The 20699-nt window shown below is 39.0% G+C and overlaps 1 protein-coding gene across 5 annotated transcripts in view; it reads right to left on the bottom strand.

Annotated features, from left to right (window-relative positions):
• The window catches only part of adgrv1 (adhesion G protein-coupled receptor V1), a 108603-nt gene that overhangs the window by 76914 nt on the left and 10990 nt on the right, over positions 1-20699 (bottom strand). For 3 of the 5 annotated variants that reach the window (XM_017306772.2, XM_081610572.1, XM_081610571.1), the window contains exons 2-22: positions 16566-16753; positions 15171-15320; positions 12300-12395; positions 12002-12100; positions 11807-11920; positions 10467-10697; positions 9949-10286; positions 9602-9872; positions 7342-7668; positions 6728-6904; positions 6377-6600; positions 5903-5935; positions 4964-5090; positions 4000-4185; positions 3683-3863; positions 3303-3466; positions 3077-3200; positions 2695-2955; positions 1640-1766; positions 1277-1500; positions 433-1167 (exon numbers count right to left, since the gene is read on the bottom strand). In XM_017306772.2, coding sequence (XP_017162261.2) covers positions 433-1167; positions 1277-1500; positions 1640-1766; positions 2695-2955; positions 3077-3200; positions 3303-3466; positions 3683-3863; positions 4000-4185; positions 4964-5090; positions 5903-5935; positions 6377-6600; positions 6728-6904; positions 7342-7668; positions 9602-9872; positions 9949-10286; positions 10467-10697; positions 11807-11920; positions 12002-12100; positions 12300-12395; positions 15171-15320; positions 16566-16751 — 4375 coding nt within the window. In that variant the 5' untranslated portion in view covers positions 16752-16753. The remainder of the gene's footprint in view (positions 1-432; positions 1168-1276; positions 1501-1639; positions 1767-2694; positions 2956-3076; positions 3201-3302; positions 3467-3682; positions 3864-3999; positions 4186-4963; positions 5091-5902; positions 5936-6376; positions 6601-6727; positions 6905-7341; positions 7669-9601; positions 9873-9948; positions 10287-10466; positions 10698-11806; positions 11921-12001; positions 12101-12299; positions 12396-15170; positions 15321-16565; positions 16754-20699) is intronic. The other 2 variants (XM_008418938.3, XM_081610573.1) reach the window with 1 other exon arrangement.

The raw sequence follows: 20699 nt of genomic DNA, 5'->3' as shown, positions 1-20699 counted from the left end.
AGTCTTCAGTCCAGCACATGAAGACTTTCCTATATTGTTTCAGGTGAAAACTTAAAAATATATTTTTTTGGAACAATCACATTTAAGCCAAACACATTATAGGCAACATAGTGCAATGCTCTAAAAACAGTTGTGCAAATAGGAGGCTGGTTTGTGCAGGGTTTTGTGCGTTGTTAGTTTTTCTTACACCCACATAGATTTAAAGCTACTTTAGGAAGTCACTATAATTGCCATATATTGCAGACTATTACTGACTTATACTTTACCGTACTGCTATTTTAGTGCATGTATTTCATAGTTATGATTTATATAAGCAGACACAGAACCAAATCATGATGGGACATTAACATAAGTGGCAACAACTGCATTTCAGAGAATATTGAGTCAATTTCAAAAGACGTGGTAGAGAAAAGGTTTCAAAAACAAACCTACCATCATTGATGCCTTCTCCTTTGATGCTCCTCAGGCCACCAGGTATAGAGGTCCCATCCAAGAAAAACTCAATAATCCCATCATCAACTGTTATCATGACATGTAGCCACTTATTTTCCTCCAAAAACTTCACTGCTGAGGCCCTTGCCACTTGGGTATTATTTGAACCTATTACTGTATAGTACAGCATCACAGTGACATGTGACTCATTGGTGTGGACCTTCACTCCATAGTGCAAACTCCCATTTGTTTTTCCTTTGGACATTACAAAACCATCAGTGTTTAGTCTGGGCACGAGCCAAGCTGAGAAGGTGAAGTTACCCACAGCTGCAGGAGCATCTTCAGGCAAGATGGTCCCGTAAGCTCCTGGAAGACCAGAGAAGAACCAAGTGTCTGTAGCTGAGTGGTGTCTCCTAGCATGAGGCCTGAGCTCAACCTCATCTGGGAAAGAGGCTTGCAGCAGGAGATCGTCCATAAGAGGAAGGCCCTGCGGGAAGCTCGCAGACATGATCTCCCAGGAAACCCGCACATCGCTGAAAGTGCCCTGCTGTCGGAGAATGGTGAAGGAAGTTACATAGGACATATCGTTTTCATCGAGTACGTCCTCAGCAACTTCTTGGTCCAGGTTGTTGGCAGAAATAGCAAAAACACCAAATGGGTCGTCATTGAAAGGAATGAGGACTGAGGCATTCAGAGAGGTCTCTGCAAGTTTTCCCCCGTCTCCTGGGTAACCTCCTAAAAAAAAATCATGGACATGGAGTTAAAAAGGTTTCAAACATTTTTAAAGAATGGATGCAATAATAAATGTATTAGTGTCACTGTTCGAGGCTTAGCTCATATTCACCTGAAATATTGACCAATCTGAGGACAAAAAACTCATTAAACTCTGGGAGTTTATCGGCAATAGCCTCAAGGACAATTGGTTTGGTTTCTTCCCCAGTAATGAAGGTGATGGAACCCCGCGTGTTTACAAAGTCTTGGTTTTCTTCAAGAGATGTGGCTGAGTCATTGGCAAACAGCTGCCAGAACACTGTTACATTACCAAAGTGTCCCCTTGCTCGTAGCACACTGGACAAAAAGATAAGCAAATAAATGACATTTCTAAAAATCTAAATTGATATTTATATTGGTGTTTCAAAAAAAAAACACATGAATACTGTATATGAGTTAAATAAACTTAAGTATGATCTCAGAATGCATTTCTTACTAAAAACTGTTGCTCTTGCCCTCTTCCACAGGTTTTTCTTCAGGTTCCAAGGAAAAAACTCCATTTGCATCATCATTGGCTTCGATCACCACTTTAGCTGTGTCTGCGCCATAAACTACAGCATCGCCTGTGCGCACAAGGATATCATTGGGTTAGATCAAAACCTAAAGCAATGTAGCGCAAAAGTAGAAATGTAGACCCATTGATAATAAACCACAGTCACATCCAAGGAAAATAAGATTTAAAAATGGGTCTGAAAATAAATGGTTACATAAGTAGGCTACTTTTAAACTTTTCTACAAAAAAAAATAAAAATAAACAAGACATACAAAGGAACTTGCAAGCTATATTTAGCTAAAATTATTTTTTTCCAATAGCTGCTCTGTGGAAAGCCCACACAGTAAGCTGCCAGACTATGAGCACATCAGACCAACCGTGTAACCATGTAAGTCCACTAGCAATTAAACAGGCAAAATAAAGAGCAAAAAGCCTCAACATGCAGCTGGTTGGGGTTAAATACCAGACCTGCTACAAACCATAGACTAATACTAATTACACTGAAACGTATAGCAAGACTTTCAGTGATATGACATTTCTTAACTTGGTAGCTGTCTATTCAAACAACATACAGTAAATAGAATCTATATGAATTTCAAAGTGAGGTGATATTAGTTATGTAATCTAAATAAACATGGTTAGCAATTGGGAAAACAATGACATTTTATATTTTCAAAATTCCATCTGGCTGAACTTGAGTAATTTTACAAAGAGTACCCCAAAATCCCTGCAACTGCAATTGCAGAAAAAGGTGGTTATACAAAGTATTGACCCAAGAAAGCTGAATGCAAACATTCCCTCCACTTCACAAGCACTGTCTTGTGTTGGTCTGTCACATAAAATCACAATAAAATACACTGAATTTTTCAATAACAAAATGTGAACATATTCAACATTTGAATACATTTATTTTCATTCCTGTTCAGTGACGAAAACATGTTCATACATCTTTGTCTCCTTTTCTCCTCTAATCACTTCAAACATACTGTTGTACTCACCTGTGGCGTTATATAAATCAATGTAAAAAGGTTCATCCGTCTCCGGTATGGCATCGTCTTCAATAGCCACAGAGATGCTCTTCGTCCATTCTCCCACATCAAACACTAATAATGTGTTATTTGTCAGAAGAGTAAAGTCATCTGCTGATGCTCCACCAAAATCCACTCGATACATCACCGTCGCCATGAAGCCGGCTTGGCCTGCCCTCTGGACGGTGAAATTAACAACGCCTCCTTCACGAACACGAGCAGTGAATGGTTCTGAGGTGAGCAAGTCAGGTTAAAGGAGAGGAAAGACACCAAAGAGGAGAGATTGATGAATCATTAGAAACACGACAAACTAATAATCCAAAGGATTTTCTATGTATCGTTTGACTGTTACCAGAAAAATATATGGGGTCATCGTTCTTATTAATCCACAAGCTGGCAATGAGTGCGTTTCCTAATCTCGCTCCACCAGTTGCATTCAACAGCGTGACGGTGAAGTTCTCCTTGTCTTCGGGAATCTTAGGACATACAAAAGAACAAAAACAATGCATGTTTAAATTCCAAAAAGAAACTCAATTGGCATAATTGCAAGCTTTTATGACCCAAGTCTAACAATGTACCTCATCAGGTACAGAAGAGAGGGTAAGGTTTTTCAAGTACTCTCCTTCTTTGAAGGTTAGCTGTCCATGGACAGGCATAACATCTGCCGGCAGAGCTGGCTCTAAGCCCCACCAAACTGACACTTCTCCAAAGTGACCTCGATTCCTCACCACAGGGTACACAGCTGAAAGAGAGATTATTAGTGTCACTGTTCAAGGCTTATATCATCATATTTGTGCATTTTCTCTTTAATGTTTGACACAACGCTGGTTTGGACGAAAGCACATTTCCACTAAATGCCATACAAAAGTCTTTGTTAATGCAGATTCAATACAGTTATTAGGTCTGTGTGTCAAGGAGATTCGCTTATAAAGTTAAAGTATCTCATTAGTTCACTTACCCTTGTGTGTTGCCTCTCCTTTACTCTCATTGATGGTGATTGTGAGCTCTGATTGGATAAACTCAATGACACCAAAAGGGTCATCGTTCTTTCGGACAGTGATGTTGACCTCCCTGTGGTTGCCTAGACGACTTGGCGGAGTGCTGTAGCTACTAAGCACCACAGAAAACGTCTCATCCAGCTGTATGAATATATGTGTAAAAACATTCATTTTACAATTCTACTCCCAATTTAAACGAGTTTTCTTGCTTTGTTATTTTCTACAATAAATAAAACACATAATTGACACCAAATGTGCCATTCTTTTATGTTCTCACCTCAGGTATCCCATCAGGTGTTGCGACCAGAGCCACCACCACCTCTCTCTCCCCAGGTTTAAACTCAAGGATTCCTGTAGCTCCATAGAATTCAGCGCTGCCTGATGGCGTCACTGTGTATCGTATCAACTGCTTCAGGAGTTGTCCTTGAGATCTGACCACACGCAGTTCCACAGCCTCACCCTCCTTGGTTTAAATTGGACAAATTTCACCAGATACACCAGAAAAAAATGACTATAATATTTAACATTGGAGCTTAATACCAAGAGGAACTCTAGAACCCTGATGAATGCATAAACATCTTGGCAGATGTTGACACATAACGTTTAAATTATACAATATTTTATGTTTTCTAGAAACATTTAGGCAGGTTTTAGGTGTACACACATGCATTTGTTTTTTGACTATCTTTTATTGACACAGGCTCTAACTTAAGAACTCAAACATAAACATACACCCCCACTACATTAGAACGGTCAGTACATCCCTTAGAAAATTGTAGAGAAACTATAAATTGTCCATGGCTACATACAAGTTCTTGTTATAATTAAGATTAGATCTCTGGTTAATATTTTTCTCAGAAAGGCTAAAGCTTATTTAAACTGTCTGGTTTGCATGACCGTAAACAAAATCCATATTTTTTAATATGGTTGAGGTCAAGCTCATGCCAGTTTAATGTTAGCATCCTTTTTACATTACAAAACCATTGCTGATGTGTCCTTTTTACCCAAATATATGTGGGTCCCAAATATATGTGGGTGTCTATTTATTTATTTATTTGAGCCTGCGTTGATAAGAAAATAAAATCACAACTTCTTGTGTCCACTGTACAACTATTTCTCCCAGAAAAAAAATTTTCATATTAAAAGATGGAGATTAATCTGACTTTCATTTTTTATAAAGATTAAACTTCTGACCAGCAGTTCAGATTGCTGTTTTCTACACCACCGTGATTTAGACTTACGTTGATAAACCATGGGCCTCTGGAGAACTGGGAGAACTCAAACACCCCCCCAGGATCATCGTTTTCCAAGATGACAATCTCTCTACTAGTGAAGCCTGCTTTCAGGATCTGATTCTCCATGTTACTCCTTAGAAAGTCATCAGAAATAAAGAGAAGCAGATAAGTATCAAAACACCATAGATTACAGACACACAGCAGAAGATGAACTAAGTACAGATTTTATCTTTCTGTTCTTCTTTCAGTTGAGAGCTAAAGTCACATCATACTCATAGCAAAGCTGCTGAAATCTCTGGCACGGCATTTTTTTCGACTTTCCTAAGTTCATGGGTTTTTTTTCTCTTTTATTTATCTAATTTGGGCGTTTTAAAAACTAACAATACCTAAAAAGGTTCAGTATAAAGGTCTTAATGCAATCCTTGTTTTTTCTGGTGCACATTTATTATTAACTCCATATGTTGAGGCCCTACTGATTAAACCACTTTTAATAACAATGTCAGTCAAGTATGTGTGTGAATCTGTATAACTCCACAGGGGTGTGTGTTTATGTGTGTATGATGAGAAAATTGGAGCCAAGCAAGCATAATGGGCATTGCAAAGAAATGGTGTACAAAGAAGGATTTAAGCACTTCAAACAGCCTCGGCCAATGAGCTGCATGCATTAAAACACCATCTTTAAAAGGCTACATAATCAAGGCTGGTTAAATTAGCACAAAACACATACTCTCATGACAAAAAACTCTCTGTTTGATTACGTTTTTCACACCGTGGCAGAATTCCCTAATCTATTCTTACAGCCACCCCCTCCATCCCCCTCCACGAGCACACACATTCTCTTCCCAGACCAATACCCCAGAAATCCAGAAGTAGGCACTTGTCTCAAAAGAGAAAAGCTTGATTCAAGTAACACAAAGACCCAGGTTCACTCCACTCTCCACTTACCCAAAGTACACTATAAAGTGTGCAGCCTCCACCCTGCAGGGGAGGAGTGGGAGGGAGAGAAAGCCACGGTTCTCATCAGAACACAGATCAGCAGATGTAGCAACCCCCAATGTCCGCCACAGCAATACAGCAATACTGGCCTTTTAAATCTGCATTTCTATTTCCAAATTATATATATATTGTATTATGCACAATGTTCAAAATGGCAAATTTCCCATTTTGGTAGATCTGAAAATCCAGATCTTTCTGATTTTTCATCAACACAAATCTTCCTTATTAAGGCTGTGAGACAGCAGGAGAGAAGGAGACTTTTAGCAGATAATAGGAAGGCCAAACAACAGAACAGAAAACTTTCTTTATCTGTCTCTGGACATGCAGGACTTGAATATGTTGGCAGCCTTTTTAAAAGGTCAGGATTAAGCAAAGGATCTAAATTGTTTGAAATTTCAAGTCGACATTGCAGCTTTTCCGCACCTGTCCAGGGTGAGCAGCAAGGTTTCATTGACCTCAGGGATATTGTCAGCCATGACAGTAAGATTGATAAAGGCATCGCTCTGCCTGGAGAGGAAGACAACGGAGCCATTAAATGGTGTCAGATCGTCAGCAGTTACATCCTTTCGATTGGCTCCTGTTGGCTGAAGACTCCAGAACACCACAGCCTGACCATCTGTCCCGTCACGCCGCAGAGGAAGACTAACCTGCACAAAGCATCATCAAAATAAACATAAGCAAATGCATAATACAACAAATCCAAAACTAACTGTTTGTGTGTACTTTTGTTAAAAATAAGCAACATAATTTTTTTTTTTTTAACTAATATCTTACCATACTGGAATTGTTGTCCTCTGGTTCATAGAGCACTACTGTAGTGTTACTTGTAAAACCAATTTCCCCGTTGGCAATGTCAGTGGTGACAGTCAAAGTCAGATTAAGAGGTCCCCCAAACCTTGGGCTGTTCGAAGGGATTGATGGGGTGATATCAACCAGCTCCAGTTTATTCAACTGGAAACAGGGGGAATATATCAGTTTACAGAAGCTGAAAAGCTAAGAAAACACTGGCAGGATGTTACTGTGATGCAATAATTAATCAAAAGTAACTTTTCCTACAATCATTTTCTAAGAGTATCTTATACACTTTAACACTGTAAAGTTATAAAGCTTCATATGTGTCACTAATTAGGGTTCTATAGAACATCAAGAAAGGTTTTCTAGCACCTGTTGATCGCTTTAAGGGTTAGCTGTTTGTTTGGACAGTTGCGCAAGTCCCATAGAGCCATGCCAAACCTAAGTGCCAATGTAAAACTATTCACACATGCAGATGAGGCACTTAAACTTTGGATGACTGCAGTTTAGTCAAAAGTACTACCTCAAATGGACGAAACAGATTTTCTTAAAATCACCAAGCAAAGTGATGCTGCTGAATAACAATTTCTAATTACCTGAATAAGAAAATGTGCTCCATTTTGCAGAAAGGCATCATTTCGGATAGGCAGTATAAGGTGGACTGTCCGCTGACGTGAAAACGTCACCTTAACAGACCTGCTGACATTCAGAACCTGGTCTCGGGCCAGGTTAGGATCTACTGGGCCTGCAGGAATGTAGAGCGCAGTGAGGGTCATGGAGACGTTACCCAGAATGCCACCGTCTCTGACAAAGTTTAGAGAAAGGAATCGTCCCTGGGGTTGGCTCTGGATGCTCTGTTCTTTGGTTGGGTTAAACCGAAAAAGTCCATAGACATCGTCGCTGTCTTGAATGTAAAACACCATCTTGGGCGAAAATTAAAAAAGAAAAATACAATTAATTAATCACATATATCTGATAAATTAATAAATTAACAAACACAATTTCTACACTTCGTTTATTGCACAATATGTTTCCTTTCTTACCCTAAATCATAGGTAGGCAAACTGGTTGATTTAAAATCAATTACATTCGAGGAATTCAGGAAAATACTCCAATTTGATCAAAAGAACTGGATGAAGGTCCTGGGTAAGGCACTGTTTAATGATCGGCCCCTGAATAAATTCACCTATCAATCCCAGGTGTAATACTGTCTGTGAATTTATGGTTTCAGCCTCCCTGCAACATTCTGGTTTTCAACCTTTACAGTGGTGTTGAGTTCCTCTCCGTTTCATGTAACGCTGCACACTTTGCCTTACAGCTGTCATTATGTGGTAAAACTGCATAGAAGGCAGCCGAAACACCCATACAGAAATCCCATCTGAGTCAAAACATAAAGCTACGTTTAGGAAGCAGGAGAAAAAAATATATTTTTGCAAATTTGTCCAGACATGTGTAACTAGAACTGCCTTGAAACATGTTTAAGGCCAAAATATCAATTTAGTCTCATTAAAATGACTGGTAACATACTCTCTGAGTCAGCAACATATCAACTTCCGTCTGGAAAAACAGAATTTGTTTTCTGAGTGAGCTTAGAAGTATGAAACCTTTAATAAATACAGTATTATTTACAGGCCTTTAAAGTTACCACCATAGACTTTTAGGCTTAAGATTATTTGTATCCCAGGATTCCTGTCTGATTTAGAAAAATATTTTCATTTAACCAACAAAATGATTTCTTATTGGAAATGATACTCAAAATATATGAAAAGGAAATGGTCAAGAGGTATCACTTTAAAAAAATGGCAGTTTTTACATACAGTTAAATGAAAAAAGGCAGAAAGGTGTGAAATTATTTTCATCCTTTTCAATAATCAATGTAATCTTTCTTGTTACAACAACATTGAAACACTTCTTAAAATTGGTGACCAGATTTTTGCATGTCTCCATTAATATTTTTGACTATTCATCTTTTGTGATGACCTCAAGTCAATATTCAGAAACATGATAATAATTTTATTAGAGAAAATAACTTGAATACCTATTCTTAAATGAATGGTAATGTAGACAATCTGGCCTTGGAGATTCCTAGAGGCCTTAATTGTTTTTGTGTTACTAAAAGTGTATCATATTTATAAGAAGACAACAAATGATAGAGGGAGACTGGGACAGGAAAGACATTACATGAGTGACTGTAGTAAACCAGAGCCACAGGCTAACTTTGGAAAGGTATTCTCTTTCATTAACTCAGCTCACGACCGTTAGAGTAGTTTTCATGAGTGTTAAACCATGGCACATATATTATCCTGGAACGCTCGTCCAATCTGCAGCTCACTACAGCAAGTATCTGTTTATCTTTATGACTTCTAGATCACCATCAATTATCATTAAGGCTGTGTGTTTATTCTTAAACACTTTGGGTGAACAGGCCTCTCATTCTTTTAGCTTGAAAATGAATTTCTGATGTGTTTTTATATGTGATGTGTTGAAAATAAACTCGACTTTGATCTGCCCACTGCTTTCACGCATAGCCAAGAAGCTTGGACAAAGATGGAAGCAATAAAAGCCTGTCACTACTTCACCCATGCTTAAAAAAGAAAACACAGCGTTTCGCCACACATGCAGAGGATGCCTGCTGTTTCCGTTTTGTTTTGATTTAGCCACATTAAGGGAACACCCACAGAGCACAGTAACCCACCAAGGGGTCGACTCCTGCTCCATGTGCCAAGTTTGCATCTGTAGCTCACAGTAGGTCCCACACACACATGCATAACACATGGAGGTCTCTCCCAACAAGTGCAGTGTGTTTTTTTTTGTTTTTTTTTTCTCTCACAGCCATAAAGCAAAAACGGTGCTCACCTCCATGGGTTCGTCAATTTCGGCATTTCCAGTAACAGAGTTGGGCAGCAGCTTCAGAACAAAGGCCTCTGCCTCTTCGGGTTGGTCATCAGCCACTATGTTTATTGAAATCACAGCCGTCACCTGACCGGCAACAAATTTCACAGTTCCAAACTGGGGCGTCAAGTCATCCAACACTAGCGAGGGATCGCTGGAGTTCCTGGTGATTGTCCAGTTTGCAGACACGTTACCGTAGCTTCCTCCATTTCGGACTATGATAATTCCATCAAATCTGGAAAAGAGATCATCTTAGATGTAGTTAAATTACATTACCTGCAAGTACCACTTGCAAATACAACATTAATTACTTTTGTGTCAGGTCTTCATTGATGATGATTGGCTGATGGAGTGCAGCGCTGCTAATTGACAGGACTCCATAAGGCTTGTCATTGGGTTCTATGGTCACCAGCACTGCATTGGGTGGCACTAGCACAGCGTCTCCTCTGATAGTGTCCTCCAGCAGAACAACGTGGAAGGATTCTGCAATTTCTGGTACATTATCATCACTGATGTTGAACAAAAGTCTGGCTCTGAAGACCAATGGAGGGAATGTGATGGTTCTGACCGGCTGCAGGTCCAGGAAATCCACACCTGGAGTGGCGCTGCCCACTCCCTCACCACTCACCACCATGTAATCCACAGACACCTGAAAGAAACAGTGTAGCGGCTTTATATTCATTTGACTCAATATATTCATCTTTTTCAATAATAAAATAATATTAACCTATATGTTACTTTGTATGTAGGGAGTAACATTTTATCTGTGTCCTAAAAATAGCATTAAAAACACCCAAAGCAAAATGTTAATGGGATAAGTGAACACAACCTCAGTGTCAACAGAGCCGATAAGTGGCCCATCGTCAGTCAGTCGACCACGGGTCACATTGAGGCCAATGACGGCTGCAGATTCTGATATGGCCATGACAGAGAGGGAGAAGCGCAGGGGGCTGTCATTTCGCCGTATTCTCAGCTGGACACTGCTGGCGTTGGGGCTAAGAAGGGCTCCACCTGCCACGCCCGTCAGCCTCACTGTAAACACTTCATCATTCTCAGGGATCTAATCAACAGAGAATCACAGGGACATTTTACTTAGATATCTTATATTCCTCTTTGCCATATTGCAACCACAAACTGTAACTAGTTTTGTTGGAGAATAGACAAACAGGAAAAATCTAAAAATGCCATGGATTTTTATTTAGTCCTTTTTACTCTGCTGTTGGTAAATAAAATCTAGTGCAACCAATTATCTTCAATTAATCATTGTATAAAGTATAAAGAGTACATTTTTTGTCATTTAATCTCAGGAAAAATACAGCAAGTGTACTCGTTTTGACATGAGAAAGTCTTTGGTTTAATTTCAAATGCCCTGCCACGTGTTCAATGTGCCTGTGGGTAAGACACTTAAAGCTACAGTATGTAACTTATACAAAAAATATCAATCAGAACCTGGAGGAGTGTCTAAGCGCTGTCAATCACCCTCAAGCATGTGCTGCTAAATGTGATAATCACGGAGAAACAACTTGTCGTTCCAGAAAAAAACATTTATCTGTCATCGTCGGTGGCCATGCTAAGTAGCCTGAGCGTTCATGGCGGCCTCTGTCATTATGAACTAGCTATAGCATAGCAGAGAACGTGACTGACAGTGTTAAAACCTTCCTCTTGGCTCTGATTGATTGTTTCTGACAGAGCCGTGTATTGGTTCAGATGACAGCAAGACTATAGCGAGAAGCAGTGGCGCAAAAAGTGGGTATGCAGGGTATGCAACGCATAGGGGCGCAGCACCAGAGGGGGCGCCAAAACCCCGTCTGGAGGGGGCGGCGCGCCGATGATGTTTTCCCGTACACTAATGCGCGCCTTACGCTCCTTCACCTCGCGCACATAACGAGGTAAATGTAGCGGGGGGGTGTGCTGAGTGAGCGTCGCTCCTTCACCCTGACGTCCCGTCCCTCGGTCGAGGGGGGTGGGCCGATCTATGTTTTTGCATCCACCTGAATAATGTGTAGTTGCGCCACTGGCGAGAAGGCACAGGAGCCTGATGTTTTTTCACAGATACCATACTGTCCAACATTGCCGCATAAACATTGCTACTATTTCTAATCAAGACAAAGAGATGCAGATAAACATGAAGGGATTTTGAATTTGAACATTAGGGATTCTGATTAATACCTGATCATCCTGAATGACGATACTGAAGCGAGCAACAGCCTGTCCTACAGGGATTATGATGCTGCCTCTGTCTGGAACGAGATCCTCAATAGCAGCATTGGGACCATCAGAGATCTAGAAGGACAGGGACAGAAAGAGTCACAATGATTCCTGTACTTTGTCCTTCTCAAAAATATATTTACAAAGCACTCCCACCTCAAAGTTCACAGTGACAGTCCCATAAGTTCCTTTTTCTCTAATTAAAGTGAAAGGCACATTCGTTCCTCCGGACTCACCAACAACAATCTCTGCAGTCTGAACAAAAGGAAAGGCAAAAAGAACCACAATCATGTACGCTCAAAGGCATTTTAGAGAAATAGAAGACAAATAGAACAAAAATATAGCAACCAAATTATGAGCAAATTGTGTTAAGCTTCAGGTCTCACTCTCATACCTTCATAATGATTCATTTGCTAAAAGAATGGAGTAAAATACATAATTATGCGGCTCTTACAGAGTTAAAGGCAATTATTCCAAAGGCATTGTCATTGGACAGGATGGTGATGGTTGCCTTGTTTGGTGTTCCCAGTGTCACACCATTAGATGAACTCTGGAAAAAGAGACAAATTGCTTTGTTTTAAAAAAAAAAAAGGCCAATGTACAGTATTTATGTTCATTCTCTTTAACCCCAGTCCCCCAAACACTTTATCTGGACAACCAGTGCTCATGGGAAAGGCCAGTGTGTCTGTCTTATCTGCTGCCTTTGCTTCATTCCAGTCCACCCACTGAGTAGCCCTGGTGAGACAGCACAAAGGCAGGAAGTGCTGGTTTCTGCCCAGCTGCTCAGTCAGGTTATCTCTCTGCAGGGAACCTTTTTAGGACTTGCACTGTGCTCTGTCAATTGGCACTAAAGCCTAACACACTTAAAGTTTCAGCATACTTGAAATTACATTAGGATTTTATGGGTCTTGAATGCAACTTGGGCTTCTATTACATGTCAGCAGCACCACAGGTTGATTACCTCCATGCCACATCATTTTGATGTAGTGATTCAGGCAAAAGCAGCCCAAAATGAGCATTGAGTGCAATTAGCAGTGTAAATAAAAATATTTTTCAGTATTTCGAGATTAAAAAATGTAATAATTTGTAATATCTCAGAAAATACTCTCAGAAATTATCCTTCAAACTGTACCACTCTGTGTAAAATGATACTAATAAGTAAGTTTAATTAAATTTTTAAAATTAATAAAATAATATTTTTAAGATTTTCAAGATGTGCCTGTAAAATTTCTTTGTCACAACTTACAAAGCATGTAAAGCAGATTTAGAACAAATATTCCACCTCTTATTCATCCTTCTCCCCAAACAAACCTGCCACAGTGCTTTCATTCAGATGGTTATGCCTTGTTGAAAGTCGTCTCACAGTTCCGGACCCATGGAGTGGGTCTGAAACTGTTCGCACACATTTAAACATCTAGATTCTCAAAGATAAAAAGACACAGAGGCACACATTTCCATCTTTGAGGCCAACTTTGTTTACCGTCATTGTACAACCAACAGAATGTTCTTTTATTTATTGCATCTGTCTGGTTTCTTAACGACCACGCTGCTATGTGTCAACCAAAGTCAGACTAACATTTTCTGTTAAAACAGATTTCACTGTCAGGAATGATGGATGAAACCCAATCAGCCCTTTATTTCTCACTTTTGCTTGATCTATGACACCCATGGTGCCACACATTCATTCTCCTGACAGCCCATCAGTAAGATGATAGGCAACCATTTGGCTTGAGCTTTGTCCCTGCTGTAGTGTAAACAGAGTGGGCCTCATCTGGTCTTTGACTTGTGCTTCTGGACTTTAACAAAACGTTACTGAATACTCCAATTAAAGAATGATGTGGAAAAAGAAATGTTTAAGCAGCCAGCTGTTCAAACCTGAACAGCCTACACATTGATGTACCACTTTAACAATTAGTGATTTACAATGATCTTTTAGGGTCTTTCACTGAGGGGGATGACACCAACTCATCAATCAAGCTTGACAGCCGAAGCCTGCATAAAACCATGAAGATCGTCTCTAGGAAAAAGGATTCCATACCGTGATGAGACTTTGCAGCATATATTACCAGAAAAAAAACTTTACTTAAAGCATTTGAAATATACTTAAAGCATTATATATATACATATACATATACACACACACACACACATATATATATATATATATATATATATATATATATATATATATATATATATATATATATATATATATATATATATATATATATATATATATATATATATATGAGATGAACAGTCTCAGTGTGACTGGAATGCATAGTACCGTACTGTGTTTTACAGGGTTTTTTTAGGTAATAGGTAAAATCCCACAGTATGATTGTCTCAACTCTGCAATGCCATTTTGCACAAATACCTCACTGCTTTAAAAGTTACATAAGCACTTCTCAAATGTACCCTCAAGGATCAGTTTATATCATTACTTAATCTCATACTATGCTATGCAGAGGGTCTGTCTGCATTGATGAAGATTTACTCACCTCTGCATGCTGAAAGCTTGAATCAGCTCTTACTCATGACCTACCCTCTGATTAATTTAGCTGATCACACATCTTGGTGGCAGTCGTGGATTGTGCATAGAGCCCTGACGTTTGATCTTCCAAATTTCACTTGCTCTTGATATGAGGAAAATCCATCTAATTTTGAGGTCATTGAAAAAGTCACACTGCCCTGACAGCTGAACAGAGTGAAATGTTCAGCATACATTACAAAACACATACACTATGGAGACCACTCACACTACCTCCCCAACACACACACACACACACACACACACATTTCGTGCACACACACACGCACACACATTTGCAGCCTGGGACCTTACACATCTAAAACTGAGATATGAGAAAGGTGACTAAGAAAAGGCACCCCTAAGGCCAAATTAAAGGAAAAATTTGTTTGTGTGACAAAACTTATAACTCCAGACATACGAAAAGATATGAAGAGGAAAATGCATTAGACCAGTGGTTCCCAAAACTAGTCCTAAAGTACCCCTGTCCTGCATGTTTTAGGAGTCTTCTTGCTTCCAAACACTTGACTTAAATGAATGGGTGATTAACAAGCTTGTTAATCGCCTCCTTTGGTGGCTAGAGAGGTGATGTAAGCATTTGAATCAGGTATGTTGGATCAGAGACGCAGGGCAGGGGTACTTGAGAACCAAGGTTGGGAACCACTGTGTTCCCAACCTTTAGATGGATAAAATCATAGCTTTCACATTAGCAAAGAGATAGTAATAATAAAAAGAAAAGTACACATTTGATTACTACACACAAGTTAAACTTGATGTCAAACAAAACGTGTTTACCTGTAGTTTAAGGTTGAAGGTAAATGTCTCATCTGCTTCAGGTAGGTCATCATCTTTCACAGCGATGAAAATGGTCTTACTGGTCTCAGTAGACAGAAGGAAGGCTGCAGCATTAACGGCTTCAAAGTCACCAGAGTCTACTCCCTCCAGCTGAACACAAGTTATCAAAGAACAAAGTGTCACTATATTTTCAAGATTAAATTTAAGACAGCAAATTACAAATGGAAGGAGTACCACAAAAACATATCAATAGAACAATAAGGAAATGGCTGAGAAAATGTTGTAAAGTTAATGTAAGTGTAAAGTTTTAGAAAGTGCAGAGTTGGTATATAACAAAGAAGAAAAAAAAAATAGGGATTCATCTTCAACGTTTAAAAAAGTTGCGCTTTCAGAGACTTAAAAATGATTCAAGTCACAAGAAGAACTGTTTAAAATGCTTTCTAATGAGATGGTGAATCAGAGTACCTCAGTGTGGAGCCCCACCTACATGTGCTTATACACTGCATGTATGCAGCAACAGATGTGCCACAGTTTCATGAAAAACGTGACCTTTCATCATTTGGGGACAAAAAAGGTCCAAAAAAGGTATCATATTATATAATAAAAATTTATATATATATATATATATATATATATATATATATATATATATATATATATTATATATATATATATATATATATATATATTTTTTTTTTTTTTTTTTTTTATGTGTATGTGTCATAGATAATCACCTCTCTCAGATTGCCTCAGGGTAGCTGAGGCTACAGTGTAGCTTACCACCATCAGTGTGTGAATGCTTGTGTGAATGGCTGAATGTTGTGTAAAGTGCTTTCGGGTTCTTCTGGACTTGTTAAAGGGTTACACAAGTACAGTAATTTGTGATTACTGTAATAGTCACTATGTAAGGGTTTTTTTTTTGGCAGCGGTAGGAATAATTGATGTACTTCTGTTTCATATAAAAACAGTCAGATGGCATTAGACAGTTGTAATTTTGTGTGACTAGACTGAGACTCCTGCATTTTAGCTCATGCTAACACTATGATGAGAATATTGTACTGGTCCATGCATATTTCTGGTAGGTATGATGATAAAATGTTCTAAACATGTCCAAAAGCACACACAGTGATGTGCATGTTTCAAAAATAAAGTAGGGATATTGAGAAATGCATGGACCCCCTTCATCATTCTGCATTGGACGGCTGCCTTAGCTGTACAGATGCAGGGAAAGAGAAGCTGAAAATTAACCTCCTCTATGTGGTTAAAATAAAACCCAGCAAAACATTCCTTACAACTACAATTTCTGCACAATCACATTGATTTCTTGACAAAAAAGATATAATCCTGTCCTTGACCCAATTGAAAAGTTATACTAAAAAGATATACTAAACCCACAAGAACCAAAGCTGTCACGTTGATAGGGTCTCCCAACCTCTCCACAACCAGTCGGACCACAGATGTGCTGGTTTCGTTGACGACAAAGTCCGTCTGCCCCAAGAAGCGCAGCGTGGCTGATTCACACGAGGTGCCAGGGATGGACAGAGCCAGAATCAACCCAGCTAGCAGGAGGACAGGGAGCATTCCTGCAGAAAGAGGAAACTAATAAATATTTTACAGAGAAAGAGTGATACACAAACATAGTAAAATTTGCTGTTTACTGCTGATTTGTATTTTAAATTTTTTTTATTTACATTCAAATACAATGACGCTACAAAATTTCATCTACAGCTGGTGGAACAGGTCACATGTAGATCGTACATCTAAAATTACCTCATTTTTACTGGCTGCTAAAGAGCAAATATCATAATTTTTGCAACTTTTCCTCGTAAGATGTGCTTAGGATTGCAGCACACGGCCATAAAATTGAGAAATGTATATATTTAAAAAAATTTAAAAAACAATAGACAGGAATACCCTCAGCTCAGTTGAGAAAAAGCAAAAACTGCATACACTGCATTTGAAAAAAAGCATTAGTAAAATGTCCAGCTGGAATTTGAATTTATGAGGTAAAAAGTTTTAGGATTGTTTATCAGGCGAGGAAGAAGTCAGGGGAAGTGTTATCTGAGAGAAAGGCATGGAAACTTAACAAATCAGTACCATTTGGTGGTATTTAGATATGCTCCTTGATGAGCCCAAATTACTGTTACCAAATTACAGTTCACCACAGTGTAGAATAACAAGTTCTGGTCCAGTTCTGACCAGTATTGTTACAGGCATCAGTACTACAATATGTCCAATATGTTCAAGCTATCATTATCATACCATATATTAAGTTTGTGATACATGAATTGGTTGTACATGAGTCGCGTTTCTCCACATAATCAATCCTTGTTTTATTTGTGGGAGGAAAACAGCCCTACAGTAATATTGTAGATGGAATGTTTTATTCTGAGGACCCATCTGCCATGCCATTCAAACTTTTGTTTGTCTTCAATTACTTTTTGCTCCACATGTTTTTTGGCACTACAAGCTAAAATAGTCAGATCACATTTGCAATCAAATGTTCTCTCTTTCACTTGGCTCAGAAATAAAGAGAAATCAATGCTGAGGAGAATTGGTTTTGATTTTTTTTTTTTAACAATGAGATCCATGGACAGCAGCAGATGGTTCACCCGGACACAATATACATTAAAAAAAATAAAAGCCATGCTAAAAACATTTTTACTAGATCAACTTTATGCTCACAAACACTCCTTCATTCAGTTTATCTGACTTTTGACTCTTCATCCACTTGAAAAATTTCCCATTAAAAAGGGTTTGCTGGTAGCAGACATGACATCACAAGCCATAAATGGAAATGCATATTAGGTTTGGAGGACGCGTCTCTAAAGTTTCTCATTGTGTCGTAAATGTGTTTTTGAAATGCCCATCCACTTTGATAAAAAGGGATTGCCTGATGTATTTGTTTCAGGTTTTCTTAAATATTTTTGTATGAAGCATTTGTCGTTCTTTCGTTTTTCACATATATTTAATGTCTTTTCTCAATTTGTCATCTCTCTACACATTTCGAGTGTTGTTTCTCTTTCTCATCTTCCCAGTCATTTTCTCTCTTCTGTCATCTCTTTCTTAGCTCTCTCAGCTAGAATAATTCTAAAGCTGGATGGAGCCTCAGAGGCAGTTGTCATGGTTAACACAACAAAACATCACAGCATGACAAGCGGGGTGGAGCCAGTTTGAAGCTTAGCTGGACTCGTGATCATTCCCTTCCTTCCCGCTTCTTATACCCATCCCATTCATAATGCACACCACACAGCTTCACCAACAGCAAAAACACAGAAGGTCTTTCAAAGACTATTTACTCTTAATTACAAGGCTTGACATCAACATCAGCAGCTAGGGTTGATGAAGTCATGCTAGTTGGGTTTTTTTTTTTTTTTAAATACAGAAATACCTAAATGCCGAAAATATCCAATTATTCAAATTTTCCATTCCAGTTGTTTTATATCTGAGTTACCCTTAGTTTCAGTTTGTGTTTTGATGAAAAAGCCTTAATAGTACAAGAATAATATATAGCTATTAAACACTTAGTTACGGATGAGACAAAGAAAGAGCTTATTACGTGTGTGAGTGTTTCGCGGTGCTGAGCTGAAGTCAAGGGCATGTGTGTGTGTGTGTGTGTGTGTGTGTGTGTGTGTGTGTGTGTGTGTGTGTGTGTGTGTGTGCGTGTGCGTGTGTGCGTGTGTGTGTGTGTGTGCGTGTGCATGTGTCACGTTCCAGCCACAGCACTGTAGAGATTGCTGGAAAATCCATCAAAAAAGGATTTAGACTGGTGGTTAGTGGGGACGGGTGGAGGGTGAGGGGAACAGAGGTGAGTGTGTTGCTGGACAAAAAGGAGCCCGGGTCGAGTAAATCCGGTTATTTGCCCTGCTTATCCCAATTGTGGGACTGAGAAACTTTCTTAATTCACAAGCCTGATTGAAATGTTACAAACTCTTGCTTTCACATCAGCTCTTTGAGAGCTCCTTGTAAGACCTAACTGCTCAAAGGTTGTAATGGCAATGTATCTCCACAATTCTATCACCAAAAACTAAACATATGAGATGCAATTTAGCAACAAAGGTCAATTCCACTAAAAGGAAAAAAATAAAAAGCCTTTCATTATTTAGATCATCTCTGTGATTGATGGTAGCAAGCATGCAGCACTTTAACCTCCTACAAAGCTACGCCAAAACAGAGAGGCGATCGTTTTGCATCCAACGACTGAGATCCTGAACTTCCCTCAGAGGGCTTGATACAAAGCAGATGCTGTGTAGATGGCACAGGTTTGTTTTACAAGTGGTGGGGCAGTTTTTGTGCTCAAGTCATGCGTTTTGCCAACCCTGACCCCAGGGATCAGAGGGGCCCCAAGGACCTGTCTGTCACAGCTAAAGATGGCGTGGAGCGCCTGGCGCAGACCTCTGACATTGACAAAACCCAAGAGTCAAAGTTCATGTAGAGAGGTTCACACACACAAAAACACGCAAACATACCCATTTTTTACATCAGCAAAAATATGTGAATTGGGTTTCAAGGCCGCTACAATAAGCAGATGCATTTTTTTGCTTCTTCGGTTTACAAAAAAGTACCCAGCAAGGTCTCAGTCTGAATACTTCAGACCATTGAATTCAAAACATGAATTGAAAGGGGAATATACAAAAAGCAACACTCCAGTCAAAGCTGCAAGTCTTGGGGTATTATGCTTAAATTTTAAAACTTTCTTATTTGCAAAATAGTTCAAGCTCATTCGGCTATTTTCAAGTTTTGTTACTAATTCCAAATCCTCTGGAAATTGACTGGACCATTCTGCCTTGATCTAAATTGGTCCATCATAGATCTTTTTGTACGTTCATGGTGGCTGTCTTCCTGGAAGGTGAACTCCCACCCTACTCTCAAACTTTTTACAGTCTCTTACAGCTTCTTCCAGGGTTTCTATCTTTTTACCTCTGTTCACTTTCCTACTACCTCAGCAAAGCTTCCATGTCACTTTTTAGGATCAGCATGATGTTGGCAACACCATCCATTTTAAGGATGGTGTGTTCATGATGATGTGCAGTGTTGGTTTCTCACCTCACATAGGGTTTTGCACGTAGGCCAGAAAATTTTATTTATGTAATTTTTTTATTTTTATGTAACAGAGCACCTCCTTCAATACTTCTGCTGTGTCTCTTCCATGGGGAGTGGTAAATCTTACATGGGACATCTTAACTTTGCTTCGACAATCGTTTTCTTACTTCTTAAAATTGAGACGTAAGATCTAAAATCTTTGCATGGCAGCTGTATATCCACACTATGTTTGAATCAGACATAGGCGGACTCTTCATTTAACTTCCAACTTCGAAAGGCTGCTGCACCAGCCTTTATTTATAGGAGTAAAAAGGGCTGACTGCATTAAGCACTTCACAATTTTCCTTTTTTATTTGTGAAACATTTTGAAAGACATTTATCTATGTTCAAGTTAAAAATACTTTGTTAATCTAACAGTGGGAGAATGAGTCTACATTGCTTATTCCCAAAGGTATTTTTTGTAGAAAAATAAAACTACAGTTGTGT

Source organism: Poecilia reticulata, chromosome 9 (assembly GCF_904066995.2).
Source record: "Poecilia reticulata chromosome 9, P_reticulata-male-v2, whole genome shotgun sequence".
Classification (NCBI taxonomy): Eukaryota; Metazoa; Chordata; class Actinopteri; order Cyprinodontiformes; family Poeciliidae; genus Poecilia; species Poecilia reticulata.
The sequence above is the reverse complement of the archived record's forward strand: the minus strand, read 5'-3'. Positions and strand labels throughout refer to the sequence as shown.